General features: G+C 31.3%; 2 protein-coding genes across 3 annotated transcripts in view; one reads left to right on the forward strand and one right to left on the reverse strand.

The window, feature by feature from the left end:
• LOC129220147 (rabphilin-1-like) overlaps window positions 1-3,836 on the forward strand; it is a 105,795-nt gene extending 101,959 nt beyond the window's left edge. For both annotated transcript variants that reach the window (XM_054854499.1, XM_054854498.1), the window contains exon 9: window positions 3,601-3,836. In XM_054854499.1, the coding sequence (XP_054710474.1) occupies window positions 3,601-3,795 (195 nt within the window). In that variant the 3' untranslated portion in view covers window positions 3,796-3,836. The remainder of the gene's footprint in view (window positions 1-3,600) is intronic.
• Window positions 3,837-14,569: 10,733 nt separating this feature from the next.
• Window positions 14,570-26,851, reverse strand: part of LOC129220103 (kinase suppressor of Ras 2-like) — a 53,238-nt gene continuing 40,956 nt past the window's right edge. Inside the window, 2 exon segments of the mRNA XM_054854444.1 lie at window positions 14,570-14,860; window positions 18,648-18,777. Coding sequence (XP_054710419.1) covers window positions 14,699-14,860; window positions 18,648-18,777 — 292 coding nt within the window. The 3' untranslated portion in view covers window positions 14,570-14,698.

Below are 26,851 nucleotides of genomic sequence, written 5' to 3' on the forward strand. Positions count from 1 at the left end.
GATTACAGAATTCGATAAGTAAAAAGAAATAATGGTCAATCAACTGAAAAGAAAACTACCACCATATATAAACTGTGAGTACACATTTTATTTATTTTGTTCTAAATGAATTTGAATAAATATCAGTTTTTCGATTCGATGAAGAAAAAAAAAAAACGAACTTAACAACATTGACTGGATACTTTTCCTTAACCTAATTCCACATAAATGATTAAAATAACCTTTGTTACTACAGTATCCTACTGAAATAGAAAGTATGCAGATAAATTTTCTTGAAAATATTTATCGCAGAACAGATTGAAAAATCCAGAAAGAACGTTAAGAATTTGAACAATAAAAAATAAAAGTTCGCCAAAAATCTGTGTATAAGGTTATGGTTTTAAAATTGTGTGAAAGAATAATGTATCTTGACAAGATTTCGCATATCAGGTAAATCATTTCCATGACGAATGAATTAAATGCATGATTTCTTTTGATATCCAATCATATAATCATAGAAATAAATTATCTAGTGTTAAACGTTACGCTTGACAGTCTGCCACGTATGTGCACTATGTGACAAAAATGTCAACAAATGCCGGAAATGTCACGAAACTGAACTTAATATGTACTAATGTATAGAAAAAACGGTACAAAATGAAAATGCCGTTCGAAGCGAACCAAAAATTTATGAATTCCGAATTCAACATCGTGAAAATGGCTGCTTCAGAACAACTTGCTGTGTGTTCTGCATTAATTGTTTACTTTCGTAATACTTTTTGGTTTCTAATCTCTTTCTTTATGAGTCAGAATAACCAAAAGACTTTGAAAAATCTTTTCAAATGAATAAAGCGAAAAAATCATACATAACAACAAAAATCACAACACTTTTAGCATTTTCTTCGTTACCACATGCGTTTGTTTTAGTTTTCAATTCCGCCATTAGACAGTGACTTCAGTGCCCCCTATAGTTCGTTGGAGTTGCGAATTGCTGAATATTTTTGCGTTTCGTCTGACTGTTCGAGGCTTTTCTCAAATCAAATCAAGTAACGCTTTTGCACAAAATTGGCTAATAATAAATGGATTTGGCTTTTCATTTAAACAAAACTTCAATGTAATTAATGCTTTTTTTAAATATTATTTTTGCTGATTGGACATTTACTCATTATCCAATCAACCAGCAGAAGTATCGCCAAAATTTTTGCAGGAAGATTTCAGTAGCTAATGCATTTGGCAGTTTTTTCAACTGTCGCCATGGGCGCCAATATGCAAAATTGTAAGGGGGGGGGGGCTATTTTAACCATGGTTTAGCAGGATATTTTCTCCGTGGAGGCAAATTTCAGAACAGAATAGAGTCATTAAAATTTGACATTTTTAATTATTTACTCATTAATGGCTGGAGAAGAAATATTTTTATATTTTTGCAAAGAAAAAAGTACTAAAAGCAAGGAAGTTCTAATTTCCAAGGGGGGGGGGGGGCTCGAGCCCCCCTATATGGGCGCCCTTGACTGTCGCTATTTTTGAAGCCAAAGACTACATAATAACGTTTCTCAGCTTTCACCATTTAAACAAACGATCGCCAATCAAAGAATCTTAAAAAAACTTTTTACTGAGTAAAATAATCCAGCAACTAAATTAGGCAAATCCATTAACAGCCCAAAAACTTCCATTAATTTTTCTTTTCGCACAATTTCAGACAATCGCCAAATTTTACTACTTATTTTGGATATATTTCGGATGAAAATGTTTATCGCCATTTTATGGTGATCAAAAGTATCTCAGCATCTGACGACAATATCTATGTAACGAAAATTAGAAACATAATGTTTTCCAATTAAGGAAAGGAGGGGGAGCATTAAGAGCCCACAATGACTGAAATTTCCCAAAATAACTAACACAAGTATAAGGGGATTACGGGCGGCTATTTTTTAAACACTTCGTACTTCAATAGCCATACAGAGAAGGTTTTAGAATCCATGTTAAAAAAAAAATGTTAACAGGTAAATCTTTTTAAACATGTGAAGATTAATTTCATATTTTGGAAATTCTTCAAATTTACTGCATATGCCTAAATGTCATACTTTTGTTTCCAAATCAATACTATTTTGTTCTTATTAGAGACGTACCGAGTACTCGGTAACTACTCGGCCTATTCGGCCAATTTGCCGAGTACTCGGTACTCGGCCAAATTTTGATCCGATACTCGGCCAATACCGAGTAGTTGCAAAAAATTGAATATTGTCCATGACAGATATTAAAATTTATAAAAAAGTGCATGCATATATAATATTCTGCAATCATTTATAGAAGTCAAATTTAAATTTTGAGAATAATGAAGTTTGTAATGCTTCAATGGAATAAATCTCTATTTTAATGTCCCCAAAGTAAATAAAACTTATTTATTAAAAATTGTGCAAAAAAGTAAGTATAGAAAATATGGAATTTTTATATTAAAAATGGATTTTTGCTACAAACAAAAATTAGTTATAAGAATTATAAAAATACCTTTGCTTAAAAAATAAAAGGAAATAAAACAACGTTAAAAGCACATTACAGACATGTGTTATAGCATTACAAGGAGTTCCTTTTTCAATGCACAAAGTGTGAGCTCGTGGCTTTAAAGGCATCCGACAAAAGTCGGATTCTTTTGTCAAATGTCTTTACATTCTTTAGCTCACATTTTATGCACTGAAAAAGACATTCCTTATATCGCAGAAACATGTGTCTGCAGTGTTCCTGCACATTTGTTTTATTTGCTTTTAAAAATTATTCATGTTTGGCAGACTGTAACTATAATTGGTATAATTTGTTTTAATTCCAACTTGATTCATATCTTTTATTTATGTATTTTTAATTTTAAATATAATTTTTTTGTAAAATTTTTGACATAAACAAAATGTTTTAAATAATGCGTAATCAAATTTCAGCAGGAATTTAGTTTTAAAAACTATTATATATACAAGGAGGTCTATGCAGCTATTCCAATAAGTTCAAAATTCATCACGTGTGTTGGTGGTCCTTCTTAAAACGTAATTAGTACTTGGTAACTCAGCCGAGTAGTGAAAGGCCGAGTACTCGGTAACTCGGTACTCGGCCGAGTACTCGGTACTCGGCCAAAGTGCTACTCGGTACGTCTCTAGTTCTTATACTTATTGCTATTTTAGTTTTATGAGTAAGGAAAAAGCTCGATTTTTAATCACGTCAAAAAAGAGTGTTTTAAATTTTTTCACTTAAAACAGAAAACAAATGCAAGTAACGATTGTTTCTCATAATTATTACTGACCCTGGCAACGCCGGGTATTTTTGCTAGCATATTGTTAAAATTAAAAAAACACTTGCTTCAGTTTTTAAACTTAAAAAAAAAAAGTTTGTTATCTCCAACCTTTCATATAGTTCATTAGTCATTCACCCCTCCCAAGAGGATCGTTTGAATCCGCCACCGGGCGAATAGTGTTTTTATTCAGATGTAAAAACAATATTTGCGTGATTAAACAATTTGTAGCGTGTATTTTAGGAATTCTTAGTGCATATTTTAGGAACCTTTAGTGCATATTTTGATGATTTTATTGTTCATGTGATCCGGGCTTTAATTTATTACAATATTTAAATTCTCTACTACAGGAAAGCAATCAATTTCTAGCAATTGAAGGTCTGAATACGAAACTATCACTTTCGTGTCCTTCTCTGCATTCCGCAGAATCAAATAAAAGATCCAAACTGAGGAGCTTTGGACACAGAACGAAAGAACGATTTCTTTCTCCAGCAAGAAAAGTTACTTCAAAGATACATAAAAAAAATACAACTATAACTATATAAAATATGTAAAGTTTATGAATGGTTCTATGAAAATTATTAAAATGTTCTTATTGCATGTGTGTATAGAAATTTCAGTTTTAAAATTAATGTTAATTTACTTGTGGCTGTTTAATTTATTAACTTCTTGCTTGATTACGTGATATACTCTGATCTCTGAGCAAGCTGCGGGCGCAGCAAAAAGAAAAAGTAACAAAGGGATCTTTGGCAAAGGTCATGATGATTTTTCTTTAAATTTTGCTCATTAATATAAAAAAGTTTAGTTTTGAACAAATTCTTGAAGGAAACATAACATACAGTAGCAGATTTCAGGAGGAGCATAGGTAGCTAGTTCCAATCCCGAAGGGATTAAATTAAGTTTACTGTACCATTTAAATATTCTGAACTCATCTCTACATAGTGTAAAATGAAGTCCCAAAAAAGCGTCTGTTTGTTTCAATGCGCAAAACTCGAGAACAACCTGGCCAATTTCGCTGAAATTTTCTCAGTATCTTTTCTTCAGCCTCGGAAAGGTTTGCAGACTGATTCGAAAAAAATTCGCAGAGTAGTTCTTTTTTTATTCTAATTTAGGCCCAATTTTCATGGATTCCCGAGTATGGGGGTGAAAAATTACTTTCACATATTAATATTACATATCGTTTTAAAGAATAGGATTTTCCGCTTTCTATGCAATTTGTTTCAATGCCCTAACTTGATAACGGGGGAGTTATTTAGCTTTTTAGCTCGAATTTCTTTAGGCTTAGCTGAAATTTAGGCACTACTTTCTTCATTAAATTTAGCAATAAAAAGTGAAGGAATTGTCCCACAGTTTTCTTTTTGACACCATTGGAAAGAGCTGCTTTTTTTACTCCAGGTCTAACTCGACCTATGGTTGAAAGTTTAACCCTCTATCTCCATTAGAAAAAAAGTTACAAGCAAATTAATGAAGTTCAAAAATCTGTTCTCTATTCAGGTTTTTAGCCATTTATTTTGTGTTTCCACGGTAACACTTTTGGAATTCATTGTTTATTTCCATCTTTTTCATTTTCAATTCGTAAACTTATTTTATTTTGTGTTTCCATGGTTACGCTTTTTAAATCCAACTTTCTCATTTTATTTTAATTTCTTTAAAGTACTTTAATATCTGCATCAATGTTTGGAGGGGAAATTTTGCATGATATTTTTTGTTTTCTTTTATTTAAGCCTGACTGATGAATATGCGTCACTTGACACAATTTTTATTTTCAAAGTAGACCGGGCAACACAGCTAGTTTCTTCATTAAAAAAAAAAAAAAAAACACACACACACACACACACATACATTCAGAAAGCATACACGAATAAAATCATTTGTTTGATACAGGAGCAAGTGCACCCATATGCAAAATTTTAATGGGGGCGGGGGCTCCAGATATTTTCCTCTTGGTTTAGCAGGATATTTTCTCCATGCAAACCAATTTCAGTACGGATTAGAGAAATTAAAATTTGACATTTTTAATAAGTTATTCATTAAAGGCTGTAAAAGAAATGCTTTTATATTATTGCAAAGAAAAAAGTACTAAAAGCAAGAAAGTTCTAACTTCTAGGGGGGGGGGTCGAGCCCCCACTTGTCCCCCCCACCCCCATATGGCACCCATGTTCAGGAGTAATATTGAAGTCGGAGGTAAGTCAAAAGCATACCTTTCCCTCACTGGTTTTGAAATTAAAGGTATTATTGCGATTCGTTCATTAATTCTATGTAAGAATCGGTATTTTACATTCAAGAAAACGAAAAAAAAAAAAGAGTATGTGTTGTGTAACTAGAACAGTCATGTTAATCAAGGAAGCTAATTGAAATAATTTACTTTTAACAGCTAATAATAAATCTTAACTGAAAAAAAACACTTGGTACTTTCTTGATAAAACTATTATATTAATAGAAAGGGCTTGCCTATAGTTAGAGCAAGACTAACCTAGCAACATACATTACCTTACATTACACCCCAAGGTCCCCCATACCTACCACAGATGTGGTTTACGGGTTGGGAAAGGCCTGGAAACAGTTCAGCCTCAGTTTAAGTTATTAAAGCATTTGTTACAGACAGTGAGTATTAAGAAAAGGTTACAGTGGAAATACATTCTTTTTGTTTACAGTTTTCCTTTTGACCAAAATTGAAAAGTGAAAATTATTAAATAAATATACATTTAAAATGTTTAGACCAAAAAAAAAAAAAAAAAGTTGAAACAATGATGATTGAAACCAGCAAGAAGCATTTAGGAAATACATTATAACTCCTGGTAGCTAGTAAAAAAGAAGCTGGGGTGGAGGTGTCAAAGAGTAAAACTTAGTGAACTTGCTGTTTTATGGGAAATACAAATAAGATGTGTAAAGACGTAAAGAATAAACACTACCGGGGGTACTAGGAGGAAGGAAAAAAAGTGAGGTTCTGGGTAGCCTAAGCTGCTAAGTTAGTTTTGCACTACCAAACTGTCATCTCAACAGCATGATGGCTTAACGAACCAAAGAGCAACTGCTTCGAAATTTGCAAAGAAAGTTTCTGAATACTTTGATAAAAACTATGATTTTCTTAATTACATAAATATATTTTAGTCTAATAAATCCTTCCCACCTCAAAGTTTTATATCTTTTTTTAAAGATAATCAAAGTTATAAAAAAAAAAATTGATGGAGGCTTTTTTTCTTGATTTTGATCGAAAAATACCAAATTTCACGAATGAACAGGGGGAAAAAAAAAAGACAACCATTCCGAAAGCCTTCAATTTTAAAATCTTATGACAGAAGGCTAGCTTTATCAATCATGCATCTCATAAATCTGTCACAAATTCTTGTTTAGAATGCAAAAAGAAACATTTTTATGACGAAAAATAGTTGCATAGTGAGTGATTCAAAAAAGAAAAAAAAAAAAAAAAACCTAGCATTTTAATCTTAGATGAGATAGTTTAAGTTTGGTTTCTTTCCAAAATTAAGATAATTTTATGCTTGTGTGAAAGTTACAATGCTCTTTCTTCCCAAACTTATATCATCTTGTATACATTTAAATCATTTTTGAACTCATTATTTAGCTGAAACAAAATTCACTCTCCATACTATTTTGAAAAAAGTGATACAGAACCTTTTTCAAACATTTTTTTCAAGAAAGAAAAACAGCATTTTTAAATGATTTTAAATTTTTATTTAAATTTTTTCACTTGCATTTCATGTGTATTTAACACCGACCAACTATGTACACCTGAGATACAATTCTCTCTGCAAATATTAAGCAAGCAACACACGCAGGAAAAGCACAAAACGCCCAATGGAAGCTCTCAATATTATGGGAAAAATTAGCATCAGCTCAAAGTTATGCCATTTCTACCTCAGAATAATAAATTATATTGTTGGTTGTTTTATCTTCCTTAATTTAACATGCAACAAACTTCTTGGAAACCTTGTAAGAAAAATATGAGTTTATCCAATAACTTCTCATTTTTAGAATAAAAATGTCAAATTTTTAGAAAAGTGTAGTTTATTTCAAAGCCATTTGTAATATTAAACAAATTTTCAATATTATTCATTTTAAATTTATACATGCACTACACAAAATTAAAAAAAAAAAAATCATTTTTAGTAATTCTGTAAAAGTAGGTCAGTTTGATTTTAACCATCAGCATTTTCTTTCTGAAGGAGTTGATTAGAATACAGAAAGGGCAACTTACTGAGGTACAAATCACATGGGGAGACAAAAAATTACTTTCAATTTCAGTCTAAAGGAGATGATGGAATGGCAATGCAAAATTAAATAGTATTCACAAAAGCATAAAAAATAAATTACTTAAAAAAATAAATAAATACAGAAGTTTGTTTAAATTATGTTATTCCAATTAATATTATTTCACAAGTAATGTTTTAATAAAGCTAGAATTTTGGAATTGCAAGAGAAATATATATATAAAGCTGAAAAAAGACATTAAATTAAAGAAATTTTTATATCTGTCACATATGATATGAACCAACATATTTTATTTAGACCATTCAAAATTTAGTGAATAAAAAAAATATATATATATATATATATTTTTTTTACTTTTGCAATCACCAAAATTTCATTAAAATGTACAAGTCACGCAGAATAAGTACTTTTAAAATAGAAAAAAAAAAAAGCGAATTTTTAAACACAATATAATGGAATGTGTAAGTGCAACTAGTTTAAATATCAAGATTAAGTTTTTATTTTTTCTGTTTCAAAAATCTAACACAAAAAAAAAAAAAAAAAAAAAAAAAAAAAAAAAAAAAAAAATAAAAAGATTAATAGAGAAATTTAAAAAAACAACAACAACATTTTATAGAAGATAAGTACCTTTTTAATTTAGTTACATAAACGTTTCCCATTCCCCAAAACAAACATGAAAATTTATTGGATAAACCTAATATTTTTCAGTATTTAATAGAATGCTCTAAAACTAGAATTTAATGAAATATTTACAACGTTCAAGAAACTTTGTACTATGACTTAAAGAAGTTTTTTTTCTTTGTTATGCATGAATTAAAGAAAGCCCATATTGTCAAGAGCTTCCACATGATTCGGTTTTTCTTTAGAACAAGAAAAATTATTTTTCTGTTTCCATCAGCATAGCTTATTCAAAGAACAAATCTTTGAGAAATACACTTCTCTCTGTAAAGAGTTTGCAATGCTATAGAAATGCTACACTTTTCATGAAGGCCTTTGTTATGAAACTTTTAATTCATCATATCACTTCCATTGAAAAAAAAAAAACATGAATCATGGTTTATAATAGAATGATACAACCAATTTACTTTGTTACTTTTGAAGTATATAACTTCAATTGATTAATTCAAAGACGGTTAGCAATACCGATACAGAGTGTTCAGATTAAAAACATTTAATTCTTCGCTAACCATATATTGGCCATTCCACGAAAAAGCTGCTATTTTGTATCCATACATGACAACTCATATATTTCATGAAAAAGTAATACAGCTCGTTCTTTATTTATCAACTTTCAAGAGACCAAAAGAAAAAAAAAACTGTCCTTAAGTAGAATGCATCCTCAAACAGAATTTTGGAAACACTACAATGGAGGGTCCAGGACTTTGAAAAGCAGCCTTAATCGTTTAACACAGAACTGCTGTACTTTCAAAATGTAATAAAACAAAATTTTTTGCCTTACAGCACATATATGTTTGATTTCTGAAGCAACAAATTTTGTTCATTATCGTTTTAAGCTGTTATTTTAAACAAAATACATGAGCTGTCACATGCAGAAAAATTTCATTTTCCTCTTAGAATGCCCATATACATATTATAGTTACACAGTAACACTTAAAACATAACATGCATGTGAATCTGTTTTCCTTGTACAAGAAATTTTTATTGTTTACTGTATTTCACTAAAGTCAGAATTTCAACTGTAAATTAACTGAAAGTAGGAGGAAAAAAAGAAAAATAAGCATTGAAGAGGAGGAACTCAGAAGTGATTAAAATTTATATTATGTAGACATTTACTGTATTAATTATAACTGGACACTTTTTGTAAATTTATTGTTATGTAACTTATAACCACTTATGAACCAACCACCTTTTAAAATTGACTGCCAAAGCTGCTTACATTTTTTGAGCCTTAGAAAATATCCTAATTTAATTACATCATACAATTTAAAAACTAATTGAGTAAACATTTAAAAATAACATAGAAAACAAAATAAATTATGCAAAAAACATGAAATATTAAAAAAACTACAATTCACTATAAAATTCAAATATAAATATGCACCTGTGAGTAACCTTTGATACACTGGTACTTTCCCATAAGCAAACATCTGTGCCCTGCTAGAACACATGCACTGAACCAGTACAAAGCTGGCATCAACGATATAACTCGTCAACTCCCTAAGCCAAGCTCACATGCTACAAAATTATTTCATAGGTTGTATTCAATATGTTAAATGGTAGCAATTACAGGTACTTAATCATACTCCAAAAGTTTCAGTATTATGATTTTCTGATAACTACCCCATGTTTTTAAAGTCTCTGAACACTCTGTACTTTAAAACATAAAAAGCTATAAGTTGCCAAAAAATAAATAATAGAAAGAATGGGTCTTTTATTATTACACCAATTCCTCTGTTTTCAGCTTAGACACAAGCTTGAAACATAAGCTTAAGCAGAAAACTGGAAGTAAAAAAAAAAAAAACTTTTTTTAGGCATGTGAATGAGGTTTGAATGTAGCACTTCCATGAAATGCTTGATGGATATTAAATTTTACTTGAAATACATGCGTTAAGAGAAAAATGGAAGATTTTACAAATACATTTTGACATGTGTAATGGAAGTCGTCTTTGAATTAATAATTACTGTAATTGTTGACAAATAAATACATTTGTTTTCAAATCACAGCATAAAATAAAAGACCGTTTTGGATTTTATAACAGGATAAAAAAATGTATGTGCCAAACTAAAATGCAGAGAAATTATGCAATGAAATGACATACAAAAGAGACAAATGAATATACAATGATATACAAAGATTATCGTGCAGAAATATACTCACAATGACTAGTACCTTTGGTATTTTCAAGCTTGGTTTGGTCAAGCAAATGTATCAAATGAATCTTTATACACAAATGTTTTATGCAGCATACATTAGAAAAGTGAGGGCAAAAAAAAAAAAAAAATCAGTAAATTTTGGTAGGGTGGAAAAATAAACATAATTTAGAACTAAGCTTAACAACAAATTTCTACCAATTAAAAAAAAAAAAAAAATTTTGAAGCAAATTGTACATTTTAAGAAAAATTTGAAACTTCAAACTGTAAATATTATTTTTTTCTTTCATATGGGGACCATAAAAATTTCTGACGTGGTTATCACATGTATATTGAACAATTCATTATTGGACTAGAATTCCCAAGTTTGTTTTAATTTGAAAGTTTATTTTAAAATTTAAATTAAAAAAGAACTTGAAAATTTTATTTCAAAATACTTCCATTGAAAAATACAACTCAAAATGATAAAGAAATTTCATTTTAATGCATTTTATCCAATTTTAAGTATATAATTAAAATAAGGAAATAGAATCTGAAGTTTACTTCATTGTAAGCTACCAATCAATCATGCCAAATGTAAAATAATACAGTATTTTAGGTATAAAAAAATCAGGAATAAGATGACTAGAGTAATATGAATAATAAGCTCTCCTTTCCCTAAATGTAAATGATAAAATGAACTTCAAAACTTTGTACATTTCAATTTAAAAGTATAAAAATCAATCTGCAATACTATTTATCTTGTTGTGTCACACAAATCAACTTCAGTGATATATGCACAAATCAACTTCAGTGTGATAGACACAAATCAATTTCAGTACAGTTAATACCAAAAACATAAACTCACGTGAAAGCTTGAAAAGAAAAAAACAAACAAACTTTTAGATGCATTAGTTACAAACTAAGAATATGCACCAATCTGACTTTCATAAAAATATATTTAAAGCAGCTATGCAGCAAAAATTCAAAGCTTGCATTTCAATGAACACCTCCAGCAGTGCACAACAATGGAACCACATAGAAATAAGGTAACAGTTTCATTCTCATGTACTGAAGAAGTGGCACTGAACAACTTTTGTTTTCTTATCGCATTGTTCTTTACGGAATTTTGTACTAAGCGATTAAATTATAAATAATTAAGAAAGGTAATAAAAATTCAACAGTTAGGGGTACGTGCAATACCATTTAAGCCTACATGTAAAAATGCTAACTAACAAAAGACTATGCTGCCGTGGGCAGGTAAACGACAGTATCTGCAGAAATGAGTTTTTGAGATATTTGAAAAAACTTGTTTTGGATTCAATACTAACAATAGGGATATGTTGGAATAATAGGTTTTTCTCGGGCAAAACCAAACAAGCAAGCGCTTATAATAAAGCTAACACATAATAGATGGAAAAAAAAAAAAAAAAAAAAAAAAAAAAATATGCACTTATTACCCTTTACCTGTCCAGTACAGCTGGAATAATCATATAATTTACCCAGCTTGGAAGGAAAAATGCAAGAAATATTTCATGTTTCATTTATAATGATGTAGCAAAAACCAAAAGATTTGAAATCCATGCTTTTAAACTGAAACATGAAAAATATAGTGCTGTATAGAAGAAAATTATAGCTGAATGATTCTATGTAGCAAATGTTTTTCACCCATTTAGCTTTAATTTTAACATGATGAGGATGAAGATGAAATGAATTTCAATCGACTTGACCAGCACGTCACTTAGCTATACAAAAGATTTAGATTTAAAAAATACAATAAATAAATCTTACATAACATTTCACTATGTACAAAACCACAATATGATAAAAATAATAAAATTCATTCACTCTAAAAGAAATGCTCTTTGATGAATATCGCTATGAAATTGAAACTATCACAATCACAAGTAAGCTTTACAGTACTTCACCAAAAATTGCTTGTGAACACTTTCTGAAGCAATTGCTGTCACTCTTGGACTATTGGCAAATTGGGATTTTAAATGAGATAAAATATCAAATTATAAAAGCCAACAGTTCACTTGTTGAAAATTATGCTTTCCGTTATTAGAAAAACCAATGCCATATATCTGGAGGCACATTGACTTAAGTTACAAAAAAATTAAAAATCAAAAGTCAGGGTAAAATATACAACTGGACCCTTGATATCCAAGTGGATTGCACATTCGAAGATAATAAAATTCACTCATTCAAGTTGATTAAAATAACACAAGATACTTTCATATGCTTTTGTATCTTTATCATTTAAATATTTTAAAAATAAAAACAATTAAAAGTATTCATATTTACCATTTTCATTTTTACTGCTAATGTTAAACAAATATAAAAAAGTAAACAGTATTTATATATATTTCCGCCTCAGAGCAACAGTAAGACATCTAAGTCTCAAAACAACAGTTGGATATCCTACAGTTGTTCTGAGGAGACGATATGACAGAAGCTAAGAATTCTTTGCCGGGACAAAATATTATTGCTTCAAATGGGAAGCTATTTTAAAGTGGTTGCTTGCCACCTCAAACTAGCTGGAGGCAAGATAACATGAAATTATTAAGTGGATTTTTTTTCTTTTCCATCAAAACTTGGTCCTTCAGAGAGGGTTATATAACCTACACACAGATGTACAAATATTGTAAGGATTGGTTAACAATTTCCTTTGATATTTTCCAAATAATTAAAATATATCATGTAACAAATTTGCTTAAAAAATAAATTTTACCGAGGGAGCAAAAAACAAGCAAGTCTAATGAAATTGGCAGATATGTCTGCACTTCTAGATGCAGAAATGGACGAATTTGTTTCAAATAACTCAAAACAAACACAGGTATAGACGTGGATATTAAAACCTATCCAATAAATTGCTGCACAAAGCATAAGAATCGTCAAACATCATATTTTTATCTTTTTACCTGACTGCAAAAAATCAGGGTTGTACGACTTACTGACATATCTATATATTTGTTTTAAAAATTGAAAACTAACTATGGGAATTGGAAAATGAAAACACAACACAAATAATTGCTTCCACTAAATTAGTAAATATGAAAGAAATTTAATTTTGAGTTAATTTTTATGAGACAAAATCACTATTTACATGTCATGTCAAAAAATTAAAGTATTAAAAAGAAAAAAAAAAGAAAAAAACATACCCAAAACTTTACAGTTTGATAAGCAAGTCAAAATTTGGTTCTGATATATTACAAAAATCTAGTGTTTGTGAATTGATTTAGTGGTACACAAAGAAATTTCTAATATCATATTCTGACAGCTAACTGATAAATGAACACTTTAATATGAACACTGGTCATTATTAAAAAACTTCCAATATCTGGAAAATGTTTTAAAAATTAACTAAATGTTATCAGTTAACAGAGGATGTAGCATATTCATCCATGCCTCAGCTGTCACCAACTTGTTTTTGTTTTTTGCACAGGCTAAAAATTGAAATTCTACAGAAAGTAAGACTGTTTTAAAATTACTCGTTAATTTTATTGCATAGAATGGTCGACGAAATTATGACCCTAATACTTTAACTGAGCTCCAACAAAGCATCAGGAACTCGATCTGCATTACTTGTGAACTTTGCCTTAAGAAAAGAATATATTTAACAATATTTTACAACTAATATTAATGTAATAGTTTGACTTTAAATATGAATTAATAATTTGATATTAAAAGACGGCATTAAGTTTGAAATTAGGATAAAATTATTAAAACCTTTTTACGAACTTTGACTTATTTTTGACTTAAGGCTATTTAGCTAATGAAAATTAACTAAAGAACTATTCAGGTAATACATAAACAACTGTGTTATTTTATATGAAGAGAATTTAAATGATTTACTTTTATACTTGAGGTCTTCAGTTCATAAAGGTCTAAATTTATCATTCAACAGATTTTTTGCAGTCGGGGTTTTTACATTTCAAAAAATTACTTTTCTCCCAGATATGGAAGGTCATTTTGGGAATACAACCAAACCTTGCTAGCATGAACAACTTAAATGTGAACTTCTTTTAATATGAACACTGTAATTTACTCCCCTCCCACATATACTTCATTCATTAAAATGATTTTTACGCAATGCATAGAATCCTCTTATACCATTAAGTGTTCATACAAGTAATGCTTGACTGTAATTAGATATTTAGCATAGGAAATTACACTGGTCAAATATTAGCAGAAAGCATATAAAAACAATCCTTCTCATGCATATGTAGATACAGAAAAATTAAAACTATGAATAAGCCATTAAAATCCATCTAATCCTAAAATAGTCAATAGTCCAATAACGTGAAAACATAACTCATTCATCACTCTTCACATACATTCCGTCAGAAAACCAGAAGTTCGTTATTATGTATTAACTTCTAAGTCAGAATGTAATCATAACGTTTAGAAAACAGACTCGGCAGATCGTGACAGATGGATGGGATGGGATGGGCTTCGTGCAAGTCGTCTCTTTGGAAGCATGGGAAGGCGTGAAAGCATCATGAGGATTTTGCTAAACTCAGGACGTTCGGTGTCTTTATAAGCCCAACATGTCATCAAAATATCCTAAACAATTTAAAAATACACATAAGAAAAAAGTGTGGTTGAACATATACATATTTATCACAATATTTATCTTAAAAAACAATAGAGGAGGTGGTGATAATATAGAGCCCCATTTTTATTTTGACTTACCAAGTCTAAAAATTTTAAAAAATTGTATGTCCTAAATTGTACATACTCCTTTCATTAGATGAACTGATTTGATTTTATAAAAAAGAAACATGAAGTTTTTTACTTGCAGCTAAAGGTGTGGGTAATAAAGAACTCGAGTGTTTTTTCCTTTGTATATACAGGGTGATTATAATTTAAGTTCCACTTTCAAAACGCTGTAAAAATAAAACCACAGGTCAGAATGACCTCAAACTTCAACGGAATATTATTGAAGAAGGGGGAAAACGTATGGCAAAAGAAAAATAAATAATTGGAATTTTTAGCAATAGATGGCGTTGCAAGGGTCAATATGTAAATCAAAATACCTGTCATACGCCCGACTGATTGAAGTTGTAATAAAAACGCCAAATACACATTTTTTTCCTTATTTCGCATCTGAGAAGTTCACTATGACTGTCTCAATGAAAGACCTGGCTGTCCCGATCTCCTGATCTTAACCCGTGTGACTTCTGGATATGGGGATATCTGAAAGTTGTTGTGTTCAGTGCTCCAATTGCAAACTTTGCTGAGCTGAAGGCATGCATTACGCAACACATTCTAAGCGTGGCCCTGAAAACACTTCAATCAGTCGTGGAACATGCTGTTTCTCGATTTCAACTAGTTACAGAAAACGGGGTACATTATATTGAACATCTTTTGCGCCAGTCTCACGAAAATTAAAGACAGATTTGATTTTCATGCGGTTTTCGGCCTCAGGACAATTAAAAACCAATGTTTTCCATCCGATGTGATATGACGTTTCCGTGTTGCATGGGCTTACTTAACTGACAGTATCACACCAATATCCTCGTGCACGCTGAGTAGTACGGTGTTTTAACATATAAATTACACCTTAGGTTATATTTTATGATTTATTTGTAATTTTAGTCGACCACTATTAAATTATGATGCTTACAGTGCCATCTATTGCTAAAAATTCCAACTATTTATTTTTCTTCCGCCATCAAGTTCCCCCCTTCTTCGATAATATTCCGTTGAAGTTTGACGTTCTGACCAGTGGTTTTATTTTTAAAGCGTTTTGAAAGTGGAACTTTAATTATAATCACCCTGTATATTAAATTTTTTTGATCAATAAAAATGAATATTCAGGGTTAACATCAAAGAATATTCTGGTTTTAAACATTTATATTTCATAAACTATTACACTTACCCCTATAAATGATACATAAAAATAAAGATAAATTGTGACAGCTTTTTTTAACATGGGTAACTACTTAAATGTGCACGTTCCGCACTAGAGCAGTCAGAAATTCCTTCGGGAAGGGGTTTTTTGGTCACAACAGTTCTTTCATTTGTATTAACTACTGTCTTAGGATTGGAACAACATTAAAAGTAAGACCTCTGGGTGGGAGGGTTACCCCCTCCCCTTTTGCTGTGCCACTGACGTTCCACAACACTGGATTGGCTGTGCAGTTGATTCTTCACATGTTGGCGAGCCAGATCCCCAAACCTAACAATATGTGTTTTTTTAATGAGGTTTCGTTAAATATGATGTTTATACACCACCATTGCCTACAACATTGCAAGAACTGAAAGATAACATATGTGTTATAAAAGCGCAAGTCCCAACCTTTGCATGCACCAGACAAATGCTTTATGCTCTCTGCCAAAGTACTAATAATGTGACTTATGCTAGTCTGGCTTTGAACTGATTTAAAATTAATTCAAATCTTCAGATTTAAGTACTAAATGACTAGACGATGCAATAAATTCACTTTTCCAAAACATTTAATGTATAAAAAAGAAAATGGTAGACACAAGAAAAAAGACTTTTTAAATATTTGTGCCAAAGCATGTATAGCATCTTAAAAAAAAAACCTTTCATTCAATAGTAATTTCATTTTTATAGTTAAGGATTAAATATAGCATCAGAACAAATTAATACAACAGCCACACTTTCATACTGAAAGATATAAACCATATGGTAATCATTTTCAAATCATATACAGGGGAAAGTCTATACATCATAATGCAGTTCGACATCGTATCAAATGAAAATGAAATTAAATTAAGTATAAACTTAACATTAAACTCATTTTAAAATTTAAATTACGCTTATGTTCAATTGGTAATTAGCAAAAATTTCAAATTTGTAACAGGGTGGCGACAGGTACTGTGAAAAAAAGTTCCCTGACTTTTCCCTGATTTCCCTGATTAAGTTCACCAAATTTCCCTGATTTACGTTACCAATAATAATGGTTTTCTTTCTTTGCTCTACTTGAAATTCATTGTATATTTGTATAAAATGCGGTATTTTTAACGTTTTAAGTTGTGTAAAGTTGTTGAACTAAAGATATATTTTAAAAAGATGCTACTTTTTTAATAATATGGTTTAAAAAAAAAAAGACAATTTTTTTGGAACGAAGGAAAACCAACAAAACAGTATATTAAATTTTTATACATAGAAAGATTATAGAAAATTAAAAAAAAAAAAAAAAAACTTCACTTCCAGAAACCACTTAGCATAAGAAATTTAAGAAACTATTAAAATTACTCTTAAAAACATGTGTATTTATGATAGAACTAAAAAGTAATTGAAATTATTTTGAACTAAGTTTTCAAACAGTATAATAATTGTTGCAAGAATAACAATAGTGAAAGAATAGAAGTAATGTAGTTATTCTTATCTAACTAATTGACATATTTATGCAAAACAGATGAAACCATTTGACATCCATTCATAAGGAGCTTTTCTCTAATCTAAAATATAGGTTTTAATGAATGAATACAGCATTTTAACAATAAAAAAATAAAAATATTTACTTAAGTTCACAAGTTAACTCTATTTCAAATGGTTTCAGTATGTAACGAAAAAAAATCTTAGATTGCTTTTGTAACAAACAACTTTGAATGCAAGAAAAAAAAAAGCAATTAGTTAATATCAAAATATATAAAAGAATACAACTTGGTTATAAAATTAAAAAATTACTTAAGTCTGAAGAAAAGAAAACCTTTATAATCTGCGGTGACAACAAATAGTATAACGGCAAAAAACAAAGTTCTTTTAATTGAAAGTTCTATTTTAGCAATTAAATTAAAAACCCAAAGAAGTAATAACTTTTAAGCTTTTATAGTATTAATTTAAAAACCAAAGATTTCTTCCTGAAATCGTGATTACAGTACGCTAATTACTTCGAGACAGTGGGATAAAGGCAACGGAGCTAAGGCATTAATGAAGCCTTCCTCTTTGCCTGTATGGTTGTTTATTTTACGTAGCATTGAAAGCGTAAAAGGAAATTTCAAGCTAGGTAAAATAAACAACCTAACAGACACAGAAGCAATCTTAATAAGTTCATCCTGTGGTTAATAAGTAAGATTCAATACTTTGACGTTCAGGAAAAAAGATGTACAAATATGGGGCAGTGTATAATCGCTCCTCATTAATTTTACTTTTTTTGAACAGATAATTGGCGGAAAATGCGTAGGGGATTAGAGTATTTAATTTTGTAAAGCAAAAAAAAAAAACATTTTTTTTCCTTCATAAAATTAATTTTCCCTGATTTTTTGTTATTTTTTCAAAATTCCCTGATATTTCCCTGATTTTTCCCTGATTAATAAAGTTCCCTGACTTTTCCCTGATTTCCCTGATCTGTCGCCACCCTGTGTAAACAATACGTACTTTGACATCCCGAGAAGCTTGTATGTTTGCTAAGGTTTGCTTCACACCTTTTCCAACTTGCCAAATTATTGCCTCTGGTGGCTGCATATGAAATGGCCATTCACCACATAAAAGTTCATACCACACCGTACTGAAAAGAACAGGATTAAAAATATTCAGGAAAGGTACACAATATACCAAAGCTATTTGAAGTAAGGAAAAAGAGGGATTATTTGTGAGTACTATACAGAAAGAAAAATTTTTTTTTAATTAAATTACCATTTACCAACAATGAAAATAGCAAACTTTCATAACAGTTCAAAAATAGAAGAAAAGCAGTTTCTGTCCTTATATTTGGGGACAAAAAGAGGTCAATCAGAGAGAGTCTCAAGGACGGATACAAGGGAGGGACAATTGTCCCTCCCTTGAGGAACCCTGCACCGGCAGTTTTTCCGAATTGAATCCTAAGATGCAAGTGTAGGCCCATTTTAATGGCATTAAAGAAAGGAATAGGGTTAGAATCAACCTTCCGACGATTTTAAACGATCCTTGCCGATATTAGAAAAAGAAGTTTGAAAGCCTTCCCCAGATATTTTACAATATTTAAGCCTTAGAGCGCATTTTAGACGATTTTTGGTGATGTTAAGGGGAGGCGGGGGGGGGGGGGGGTCGAAACATTCCCCAGGAATTATTACGAAATTGAAGTTCTAAAACGCAATATTGGAATACCTCTTTCAATAGAAAAGGCAAGGAATAATTTCGAGACCTCTTTTGCTAAACCTTTATATTGAGTTGTTTTAGATAACTGTGACTATACCTCCCTCCCTCTCGAAGAATGAAGAATCATATACGTAATAAGAGGTCAATTAAAAAATCAACTGCTCCCACCTTGAAAACTTTCTGGATCCGCCCTTGGAGAGTCTTCATGTTGAAACTTATTGTACTGTGAACTCAGAGTCATAAAAGCTTCAGCAACATCATAATACTATTCTTACAGAACATGCAAAAGTAGAATTACTTATACAAATACGACAACCAGCAAAAGGCTCTGGACCCAGCTAGGCTGGTCCTAGTCAATTTACAATCCCCAGTGAAGATCAATATCCCTCTTAAAACTATTCACCCCCTTGCTCATTACCGCCTCTTCCGGTAAGCTGTTCAAAGTGCCCACGATCCTACTAACGTAAAAGTTTTCCCTGATTTCCCAGTTAGCCTGAGATTTAAATAGCTTAAAACAATGACCTCTCGTACTGCATTCCGTTCAAAAATTTAATCCATTAACATCTTTCATTTTGATAAATTTAAATAACTGAATCATATCCCCTCTGACTCTCCTTTGCTCCAGACTATACTTATTGAGCCTATTAAGTCTAGTATAATAATCTAAATCTGAAAGTCCATTTACTAGTCTAGTTACCCTTCTTTGAACCCTTTCCAATACAGTAATATCTTTCCTCCCACCAAAACTGAACAGCATACTCCAAATGAGGTCTTATTAAACTCCTATATAAAGGCTGAAGAACCTTCTTAGATTTGTTTGAAATAGATCTATTGATAAACCCAAGCTTTCTGTTGGCTTTGTTACTTGCAATGCTGCACTGTTGACTAAACTTGCAGTCCTGATTTATTAAGATACCCAGATCCATAACATTTTCTGCCTGACTAATGACTGAACCCTGTAAACAATAATTCAGAGGCTTATTTCCATGACTTAAGTGTAGCACTTGACATTTCCCTACATTAACTGCCATACCCCACCTATCTCACCCACTTAGTAATATAATCTAAATCCTCTTGAAGATATTTTACCTGCTCTTTATTTTCTACAATCCCCATAACTTTTACATCATCAGCAAAACAATTCCTCCTTCCAGAAATATTCTCATTATGTTGTTCATAACAATAATAAACAAGAGAGACCCCAAAACTGAACTTGAAGAACCCCACTTAAAAATCACTCCATTTAGAATGATTTCCCCTCACAACTACTTTTTGTTTCCTTTCAGTCAGCCAATTTCTAACCCAAAATAAAGTTTTTCCTTCTATTCCTATATCAGCTAAATTGCTGAGAAGAGCAACATGAGGTACTTTATCAAAAGTTTTTTGAAAATCAATATAAACAACATCCAGACACTTTTTGTTATCTAAAGTCAAGGTAACTTTGCCATAGAAATGCAATAAATTAGTAGCACACAATTTACCTTTCCTGAAACCATACTGCAAACTAGTCAACAGACTATTAGTCTCTAAGAAATTCATAATATTAATTTTGATCAAAGTTTCGAAAATCTTACAAACCACTGAAGTCAGACTTACAGGTCTATAATTCCCAGCATTACCTTTAGACCCTTTCTTGAAGAGAGGCGTTATGTTAGCCAGTTTCCAGTTCTCTGGCACTTAGTAATAATATGATCTAAATCCTCTTGAAGCTGTTTTACTTGTTCTTCATTTTAGACAATCCCCATAATTTTTACATTATCAGCAAAACTATTCCTGCTTCCAGAAATATTCTCATTATGTCGTTCATAAAAATCATAAACAAAAGAAGCCCTAAAATTGATCCCTGAGGAACCCTGCTTAAAACATCACTGCATTTAGAATGATTTCCTCTCACAACTACTCTTTGCTTCCTACCAGTGAGCCAATTTCTAACCCAAAGTAAAGTTTTTCCTCCTATTCCTATGTCAGCTAGTTTGCTGAGAAGAGCAACATGCGGTACCTTGTCAATTGCTTTTTGAAAATCAACATAAACTACATCCACACTTTTTTGTTATCTAAAGCTGAGGTAACCTTGTCGCAGAAATGCAATAAAAATTAATAGCACACAATTTACCTTTCCTGACACCATACTGCAAACTAGTCAACAGACTATTAGTCTCTAAGAAATTCATGATCTTAATTTTAATCAAAGTTTGAAAACCTTACAAATCACTGAAGTCAGACTTACAGGTCTATAATTCCCAGCATTACCTTTAGACCCCCCTCTTGAAGAGGGGCATTTTGTTAGCCAGCTTCCAGTACTCTGGCACTGCCCCAGAGTTATAAGAAGCATTAACCCATTAATGCCTAGCGTCCCTTTTTAGGGACGGTCCAAAAATTGTGTCTCAATTTCCCAAAAGTAAACATTTCAACTCAATAATTGTGTTCATTTATTACTTCAGTATTGTTTCAATTCGTTACTAGCAGACGGCAGCACATAATCGTTATAAAGTGTGTTCTGTAACCATTTTGTTATGATCTTCGTGAAGAATTTCATTGTTCATAATGTCAAGAACAAAAAAGTAAGTTTTCAAAATTTTTAACAAGTAAATCAATTTGTATTTGATACATATGTTACTTTGATCAATATTTCAGTTTACCTTTTCTTGCATTTTTGTAGATTTTAAAAATTTTATGGATTTTATAGCAATTTAAGAGCGTCCCTAAAAAGGGACGCTAGGCAGTAGAGGCTGCATTGCTGAATCGTTGCTAGTTTCTTGCTTAGAATTCATAATTGGCCTCAAAAGAAATTATTAAATGTTCTTAGACTAAAAAATAGGCAATATGTTTTATTTTTAAAAATTAAAAAGACTAATTAATAATAAAACTACCTTTTTTAAAGATATTTCAGTAACAATTTTTTCTGCAATTTCGAAAAATACTTAGGTAAATTTGAAAAGCTAACTGTTTCAAAAATTAACTTCTTTGAAACCTGAGTTATTTTTTGACATTAATAATTTTCAGTAACTCATTGAGATTTTCTCATTGTTTTGTCTGACTGTTAAAGAAGCCTTAACACTTCTGGAACAGCTCTCTGATGATGAAGAATTCAAGGAGGCTGATATATGCATTTGTCCACCTTCACAAGTTAGTGAAATTACTGACGAATACAGTGGGCCGGATGACTCAGTTGATGTTAATCAATTATCAGGTCAACAGTTGAAATCTTCTGCTACAATGCCCATTAGAAAAGTTAATCAGGGTAAGGTAGTATGTGTTGGAGATAGTCAGTCAAGTGACAGTGATGATGTTGAGCAGCATCTTCCAAGCAAACGCAGAAAAATAAAGAAAAAAAATACAGAAAGAAATTGGGTTAAGAAAGATATATCCATCAATAAAAAAAAAAAAATGTATGGAATGTGGAAACACCAAGCTTTTTGAATGTTAATGGACACCAGTGTCAATATTTGAAGAGTTTTTTACAGATGAAATACTGGATGAATTTGTTTTTCAGAGCACCCTCTATGCTCGACAAAAAAACAATACATCCTCTTCTATAACGCCAGAGGAGCTGCGTTTATTCTTGGCTATCCTATTAACAAGTGGATATGCATGCTTGCCCCAGCGGAGACTCTACTGGAGTCCATCAACTGATGTCAACAACATAGCAATTAGTTCTGCAATGAGTAGAAATCGATTTGAGCAAATTATGCAGTATTTACATTTTGCCGACACCAAACTCAACAAAAATGACAAAGTCGGAAAGTTTTTTTTTCAAGTATTAAATTGTCGGCAAAAAAAATTTGTCGTTGAAAAAGCATGTACCCTCTGATGCCTAGCGTCCCTTTTTTAGGGACAATTTTTCTGTTATTAATAAAACATTTATTTTTTGCATTAGATTTTTTTAATTATTTTTCCTGTGTATTAAACACTATTTGCAACCCGTAAACAAAAAATCTTTGAAAAAAAAAATGTCAGGCATTAATGGGTTAAAAATATTCACTGCACATTCAACTAAAATTTTTGGATAAATATTATCTGGTCCCAGAGCTTTAGCTGCTTTAATCTTTTTCAAATGAAATAGAACCTACTCCCTGAAAAATACAAGATCCTCAAGCTGTATAATAGCTTGTGTCTTGTTAGTGTCAACTGTTGAGATACAGTTATCGTTAAAACATACTGGAAAAAAATTTTTTTTAGAACATTTGCAATATCCTTATTGTTTTGGATTAAATTTTCAAACTCATCAACTAATGGCCTTATTTGCCTGTTTTGAGCTTTCCTAGAATTAGCGTAAGCAAAAAACCTTTTAGGGTTCTCATCAATGTCATCTGCTAGCCTTTGCTCCAATTCCCTTTTCTGAATCCATACCAAATACTTAAAATTTTGCCTTGCCTTACCATACTGGAGCCTCTCTGCACTCTGGTCAGTTTCTTTAAACTGACGAAAAGCGGCTTGCGTATAATTTAGAGCTTCTTTAGTTTCCCTGGAGAACCACATGGGCCAAATTTTGGTACTAACACCTTTTCTCCTAAATGGAACATAATCCCCCAATGTTTTAGCAAGTTTTTCCTTAAATTCCGTCCAATGCTGATCTATGTCGCAATTTTCCAATCCTGATGAAAAATCTTCTTTCAAGCTCTGCCTAAGTGCAACAAAATCAGTGTTTCTGAAATTGGGCACAAACCTAAAATTATCATTTTTGTACACTTCAAATTTAATCCAGAACCTAATGCTGTTACAGGGTTCATACCCTTTAGGCAGAAAAAAATTCAAGCACTTTTCAAGTACTTTTCAAGGTAAAAAATTTTGTTTTCAAGGCAATATCATAAATTTGTACTAAAAATATTATATGCAGATTTCATTTACTACAAACACATAGAAATAAGGCAATAATACAAAAAAGTATAGGAAAACAAAATTGCTTTTTCTACAACGAGAGACGTTTTGATGAAAGATCTACTGCGCTGAAAGTTTTTCTGAAAATGTTTGAAAAGTTTGGTCATAAAGAGAAGCAGATACCAAGAGGTTTAATTTTGAGGTTTTTCAAAGGTTGCAGCAGTCAGAGGTTTGTATATTTTCTAGAATCAGCAAATTAATACTTTATAAAAAAAAAACTTTCATAAGTGCTTTTAACTTTTATGGGAAGAAACTAAAATACCCAAGTTCAATGGCATTGCCAGAGAGGAGTTTTTGAAGTCACCCCCCCCCCCAGTTTCAACATTTATTTCCAATATCTATACAGTGGTTTATTACACTATAAGGGCGGTTAGGACAAAAACACTACCCAGAAAGTTATTTCAGTTTGCACTATTAAGCTCTAAAAATATCAGGTTTGCAAATCATTTATAAGTATGCAAATCAATTATTCGTATGTATTTATTAGCTGTTCAGCCAATAAGGCATTTCAACTGTCCTCGAGTAAATTTAAAAATTAGGAAGCAAGAAAAGTTTATGAAAGTCCACAGTCCAGTCTCTACACCTCAAAATATACAAAAGCAGCTTAAGCAGTGATAAATACTCTGAATGCAAACTTGAGCCTATTCAGCTTTCATTGATTAACTTGCAATAGACAATAAATGTGCAAGTTCAGATTTATAGAGCCATATTTCGAAATTGAAAAGATTCACAAGAAGTTGACATATATTATGACAAAAGTAGTTTTATTTTGGGAAAAAATGGGTTATTGTTGAAATTAGAATTTAAATTTAGAAAGGCAATAATATTCAGGTGTAATTGTGATTTGTGAGTTCATAAAAAATTACCTGAAAGTTTCAAAGAGCAAAATGGGGCGAGGGGGGGGGGGAATAATTTTTAAAACTAAGCCCCCTATTACTTGAATATACATATGTACAACAATAACTTTTGCTATGCATACAATTCATAAAATAGTTTATTAAGTCAAAATATTCTGCATAAAAATACCATGCCCAGTGCCTGTCGATAACCAGCAACAGGCACTGGGCCTAGCTAGGCTGGTACTGGTCAATTTATTAGATCCAAATGAAGATGAATGACCCTCCTTAAGCTATCTACTCCTTTGCTGATTAAAGTCTCTTTCAGTAAGCTCCAAGTACCCACAACCTTAATAAAGTAGTAATTTTGAACATTTGAGGAAAAGGCAGGGCCGTATCCAGAGCAAGTCCGGGCCTGACGGCCCCCCCCCCCCCCCCCCGAAACCCAAAATGTTTTGTACCGTAAAACAGAAGGTTTTTTTTTAAATTATTTATTTATTTTTTTAAATTCCTAATGTCAAAAAAGGAAAATAACAAAGTTTTTTTTTATTCTTAATTTTGCTACTATTCAAAATTTATAATATTTTGAAGAAATACAGAAAAAGCAGTTCTAGTGCTCATTAAGCCGCAAGGCACACTTGAAATTTAGACCTTTAATTAGGACTTCCTGCTCTCTTTCCCAATTCAATTCAGGGCAGTCCAGCGTTAAGGCAGGCCCTTTGTCAGTTCGTTGTTTTTCTAGTCTACCAAACTGACTTCTGTGCACTTCCTCCTCCAGGGGCGCGCACAGAAATTTTGGGGCTGTCACAAATGTCTTTTTTGGGCGCCCTCTATATTGTTTACCCATATTTTCAACCCCAGGTTTAAAAATATTGGGTCCCATTTAAGCTCGGGCCCGGGCCAACAGGTGTCCTTTCTCCCCTCTGTGCACGATCCTGCCCTCCTCCCCCTATAACTCCTATAAAACTTACACTGTACTGGTTTCGATCTGGGGACTCCCCAAAGGCTGGGCCCCTATTTTCCGATTAGGCGAGTATCTTGTTACCAAGATGTGCCAAATTCAGCTCCTTGATACATCCTGAGTAAAAAATGCAAAAATCACGATTCTCGCGTTTTTGTAGCATAATTTTCAAGATCATTTTTGTGACTGATATGTTTCATGTCTTGCATTTATTTAGTGCCGAATTCAGTATCATGGAAGTTCTTTTGTTATTGCTTGTTTTTTTTCTTACCTCTACTGCATACTGTTAATACCTTAAGTATGAGAAAAAAAATAACACTTACTCTACTCTCTTTCATTTTCTGCACTACTTGTGATTGAAAAAAAAAGTTTGTTTCGATAAATATTTCGTTGCATTTATTTTTTAACTTAAAACGGGTGTGTCTTACAAAGTTATAATCATTTTGTAAGACTGTACAATCAACTTCTGAAAAGTGTAAATAAAGAGCTTCAAATAATTTCAACTGTTCGAGAGTCTTTGAAAATTATTTAAGTTTTTGAAATTCCTTGAAAAGTTCTTCAATTTTGTATCTTATCAAGAAAATAAAGTATGAATTGTCCAAATGGCCAGAATATAACTCTTCTGTTCTTATTTTCTGAATGTCTACACCATTTCTTTTAAACTATTTTGTAGAATTTTCATACTGTAGGGCTTAATTACTGTAGTACTTAAATGAAAAAAAAAAGGGGGAGTAGGGTTAATGATCAAAAACAAACTTCACTAAAAGCCGATATGAGCAGATGACTGGGTGCTTCTCTTTTCTCCTCTCTCGTTTTTCCTTTCTGTCCAT

The sequence above is a fragment of the Uloborus diversus genome, chromosome 4, assembly GCF_026930045.1.
Source record: "Uloborus diversus isolate 005 chromosome 4, Udiv.v.3.1, whole genome shotgun sequence".
NCBI lineage: Eukaryota > Metazoa > Arthropoda > Arachnida > Araneae > Uloboridae > Uloborus > Uloborus diversus.